At 42.6% G+C, this 5,162-nt stretch overlaps 1 protein-coding gene and 1 pseudogene across 1 annotated transcript; both read left to right on the forward strand.

The window, feature by feature from the left end:
• The first annotated feature begins 396 nt into the window (after window positions 1–396).
• LOC101591205 (peroxisomal targeting signal 2 receptor-like) lies at window positions 397–1,781 on the forward strand. Its single transcript, XM_012514009.2, is given in 2 exon segments — window positions 397–1,278; window positions 1,505–1,781. Coding segments are annotated over 2 exon segments (960 nt in total). The 5' UTR covers window positions 397–471; the 3' UTR covers window positions 1,658–1,781.
• LOC101560416 lies at window positions 1,751–3,989 on the forward strand (annotated as a pseudogene).
• The last annotated feature ends 1,173 nt before the right edge of the window (window positions 3,990–5,162 follow it).

A 5,162-nucleotide genomic window follows, 5' to 3' on the forward strand; every position in this document is an offset into this window, starting at 1 on the left:
GTAACTTGCATTAATCTCATGATGTCTCAGTAAATTTAGTATTAAAATATTTATACAAGTTTGTCTTTTCCTGAAGTGTGTATCCTTTTTTCTGTAGACTGTGTATGATAGAAGTTGATTATGCATGTCCACAACACATTAGAACTTTGTGTGATATCCTATCCTCAAACTGTTAGAAGTGCTGGTCACTTACTTGCCCTTCTAGTATTTATCTTACGTTTTACTCTAGTACTTCTTTGCTATCATGAAAACCTTTTCTGAGTTCAATTGTTTGGAAACATTTAATTTTCTGAATATTCTTAATCTTAATTTTTGTTCTAAGATTTATACTATATCTTTGACTTACAATTTATTTAAAAGACATTGTATGCTTTCGGGACTTCTTAAATTCTGTCAGTGAGTCGCCACTGTCCGCTTCCCGCTCGGGCAGTTTTCGTAGCCAGGGCGGTGAGGCTGGAGGAGACAGGGAGAATGAGCGCTGCGCGGACGCTGCGGGTGCCGGGCCGCCAGGGCTACGCAGCTGAGTTCTCCCCGTACCTGCCTGGTCGCCTGGCCTGCGCCGCCGCGCAGCACTACGGCATCGCGGGCTGCGGAACCCTACTAATACTGGATCAAAATGAAACTGGTCTTACAATTTTTAGAAGCCTCGACTGGAATGATGGCCTGTTTGATGTGACCTGGAGTGAGAACAATGAACATGTCCTCATCACCTACAGTGGTGATGGCTCACTGCAGCTCTGGGACACCGCCAAACCCACAGGGCCACTGCAGGTCTATAAAGAACATGCTCAGGAGGTGTATAGTGTTGACTGGAGCCAAACCAGAGGTGAGCAGCTTGTGGTGTCTGGCTCCTGGGACCAGACGGTCAAAGTGTGGGATCCAAATGTTGGAAAGTCTCTGACAACCTTTAGAGGCCATGAGAGTGTCATTTATAGCACAATCTGGTCTTCCCATATCCCTGGTTGTTTTGCTTCAACCTCAGGTGACCAAACTCTGAGAATTTGGGATCTGAAGGCCGCAGGAGTCAGAATTGTGGTACCAGCACATCAGGCAGAAATTTTGAGTTGTGATTGGTATAAATACAACAAGAATTTGCTAGTGACGGGAGCAGTTGATTGTAGCTTGAGAGGATGGGACTTGAGAAACGTACAACAACCAGTGTTTGAACTTCTTGGTCACACCTATGCTATTAGGAGAGTGAAATTTTCACCATTTCATGCTTCAGTGCTGGTGTCCTGATCCTATGATTTTACTGTAAGATTCTGGAACTTTTCAAAGCCTGACCCTCTTCTTCTTTTTTTTTTTTTTTTAAGTGAATCCAGTCTTTTTTTAAAAAATATTTATTTATTACATTTATTTATTGTGTGTGTGTGTGTGGCCAGCTCAGCCCACCAGGGGGCGGGGCTGGCTGGCATGTGGTGCTGGAGGATCGAACCGAGGTCCCTGTGCTTTGCCAAGCTTGTTTCAAGTAGGTGCTTTAGACCACTGAGCCATCTCTCCAGCCCCTGACCCTCTTCTTCAAACAGTGGAGCATCATACAGAGTTCACTTGTGGCTTAGATTTTAGTCTTCAGAGTCCCAGTCAGGTGGCTGACTGTTCTTGGGATGAAACAGTAAAAATATATGACCCCGCTTGTCTTACTGTGATTCCTGCTTGAGACACATTGCCCTGGACAGAAGCAAGGATGTTGACCAAAGAATTGCTTACCAGCAAATAAATCAGCTACTGAAAACATAGATGTTATGCTGCCATGTGTGATTCAGATTTCCAATTCTTCAGATTTACCCCGAAATCATTTTTGAGGCAGCTAGTAATAAAGACTTTGGGTCATTCTGTGAGCCTGGTACATAAGCCATATACCTTAAAATCCCAAGACATAATTGATATTTTGGTGTATCTTGTACTACTGATTAAAATGTAATCTCTGTATTGTAAAATGGATTAAAATATGAGAGATCAATAGACTAAAAAAATTAAAAAAAATAAAAGACATTGTATGATATCTTCTCCTAGTATTAGAAACTTTAAAAAGTATATTTCCATTTTCTGTTGACTTTAAAAAAAGAGGTTTGTACCTATGTTATTTATTTATTATTTCTTGCCTATATTTTGTAATATAAAAAACTACTTTGGCAGTAACGATACACAATGTACTAACCATTGTTACTCTCCTAAAATCTTGTGGATTTTGTACCATTGTTTTTATTTTTTTCTTTAAAATAAAAATAACTGATGTCAAAAAGAAAAAAGAAAAAGAAATTGACCACTGAGGACATAGAGATCAAAATAATTTTTTTTTGATCTGCATCATTTTATATTGTGTATGTGCTATACTTAGTAGCTAGTCTCTTTCTGGTGCATGTGCAGGTAGGCACAGTCATTCCTCAGTGTTTGTATGGCACAGATGTAGACACTCAAATCCCTGCCATAAAATGGTACAACACAGCCAGTGAACCTGGGTAGGACTCGGGGCTGTGACTTTGCGCCCCTCCAGAGTTCTTCCTGGTGATAGAACATGGTCTGAAGCATGGCTTGAGAGCTAAGAAAACTTTTCTTGGACAAAATAAATCCTTTTGGAGGTCTCCCAAACTGGCAGAGAAACTTGTACAAGAAGCTGCAGAGATAACAGAAAGTGTTAAAGATCTTCCAGAACTAAAGATACCAGTAGGCAGTGGAAGAGTCTGGCTTCACTGACATTAATGCAAAAGGAACTTTAGAGTTCATGAAAGCTTTTATCAATAAAAAGAAACATCTCAGTGAGTTCTATGAGCTGAATGTCCTGCTGATAGAAGATGAAGGAGCTATATAATTGCTAGTCTGTTGGTGGAGCAAATGTCACTGATGTTAATTTCTGCATGAAAGGAAAAGATTTGGACTCTTGGGTTGAAGTTATAGTCTTTTCCATGTATCTCAAGGATGGAAACAGCAGTAAAAGTAACGAAGGGGACAGTTAGATTACTGTGATTCTGGACCAGAAGAACTATGTTAAAGAACTCAACAGACATCTGCACACTGCAGTAAATAACCTTCAGGCAAAAAGTTGATACATTAAGGTCAAGGGATTTAGCTCAATGGTGCAGCACTTGGCAAAAGTGAGGTCTTGAGTCCGATTGTGGGCACCCTCCCAAAAAGCAGGCGCATTAGAAAAATCAAACACTAAACTAACAGAGGAGCTTGCAGTTGCAAACAAATGGGATTATTACTTGCAAGAAGAGGAACGAGTTAAGAAAGCTCCTACATATTGGAATCCAATCAGAAGGGTCCTAAGCAAGACAGAACTGCTAAAGGGCAAGCACTAAGTGAAGCAGAACATTTAAAGAAGGAAGCACAATTATGATTTTTTTTTCCCCCTGGTGGAACCGGGGATTGAACTCAGGCCCTTGCACTTGCACAATTATGATTTTTTTTTCCCCCTGGTGGAACCGGGGATTGAACTCAGGCCCTTGAACTTGCCAGGCAAGCGCTTATTCTACTGAGCCATCTCCCCAAACCCCTACCATTATGATTGAATACTGAAGAGGAAAAAAAATCCTTCTCAACTTGGGGGCCTGCCGGTTTGCTCAGTTGTTTAAGTGCCTGCTTAAGCAAATGCAGTCAGGCTCAGAATACTGTGGTTTGATCCCCAGATCATCATGCCTTACCAGACCTGCCCTTAAGGCAACCTGAGCCAGCCAAAAACAAAACAAAACAAACAAACAAACAAAAAAATTGAAAAGGAGTTGGATTGACTGGTTTTAGAAAAAAAAAAAGGAGCGGGCACTCCAGATCACCAGGAGATGGAGCTGGTGGTATCTGTGAGAAGCAGTAAGACAGCAGCTGGTGACCTCAGGACTCTCAAGCATGAACTGTCCTTTTAAGCTGCAGAATTCAGACTTACTAATAAAATACAAAAGTGAACTAAGCAGTCATTTGGACGAGAAGACTAATCAGAAGGCTGCTACCATTAAACAATTGTAACAAAGCAATCAGCTTGAGTTAGAACTAAAAAGAGAAAGGTTACAGAATAGGACCCAACCAGAAAGGGATTCCCAGAAGCCAGAGCCCAAAATGGATGGGAGACACAAAATTCAAGAGGTAATTTTTTTAAAAAAAAATTTATGTACTTGGTACAGGGTCTCACTATGCAGCTCAGACTCATAGTGATCCTCCTGTTTTCAGCCTCCCCAGTGCTGGGATTACAGTCATGCACCACCGCACCGACTCAGTGGCCAGCTCAGCATGCCCAGGGGTAGGGCTGACACAGCATGTGGTACCATGAGGAAAATGTTAAACTTAAAAAAACAAACAAACAAACAAACAAACAAACAAAAAAAACTGCCTTGGAGAAAGCCACCAGGGCTGGGGAGATAGCTCAGAGTTGTAAGTGCCCGTTTGGAAGTAAGCCACCAGCTGCAGTCTGCAGTCTTACCCTATAGATGAACAGCTGCTGCTCCCTGGAAAGCAATAGATGTGTCAGCTGTGCCTGGACAGCAGCAGTCTGAATGTGTGTGAGAACTTCTGCATGGCCTGCTCAGCAGACACATCGCTCTGCCCTCAAGGGCCCATCCTGCACACCTGGCAAGCCCAGTCACAAGCAGCTCATGAAGCAGTGTTCCACAGCCCAGCCAGAGGGTAGTGGCAAGGACCTGGTGGACACCAGTGCAGGGCCATCCTTTCCTGGGTGTCAGGACCCCTAACACTTTTCTTCAGAGTCAACAGGAATGACTTCAGCAAAACAGGCCCAGAGAGAAAGGCAGCATTGAGGGTACTAGAAATTATGTTCATTTTTCCTAATAACTTGCTCAATAAGAGGCACTGGGTTGAGCTGAAGAGATAGTTCAGGGGCTTAAGCACCTACCTGGCAAGCACAGAGTCCTCAGTTTGATCCCTGGTACCACCAAAACAAAAAGTTAATTGGAACCAAGCAAAATGGCCAGTTTCAGGTGTTTAGTGTAAACAATGGTTCAGTTTTAGTTTCTTTTACTCTAATTAAACACTTTCAAGGCACCTTTACTCAACTTTGGTTTATTTACTTGTTACCTCCCCCAGCCACCTAGTACAGGGGATTGAACCCAGGGCCTCACCACTGAGCTACATCCCCAAACCTCTTTCCTTTCCTTTCTTCCCTTCCCTTCCCTTCCCTTCCCTTCCCTTCCCTTCCCTTCCCTTCCCTTCCCTTCCCT

This window comes from Octodon degus, unplaced genomic scaffold (genome assembly GCF_000260255.1).
Source record: "Octodon degus isolate 3935 unplaced genomic scaffold, OctDeg1.0 scaffold00021, whole genome shotgun sequence".
In the NCBI taxonomy this organism is placed as follows: domain Eukaryota; kingdom Metazoa; phylum Chordata; class Mammalia; order Rodentia; family Octodontidae; genus Octodon; species Octodon degus.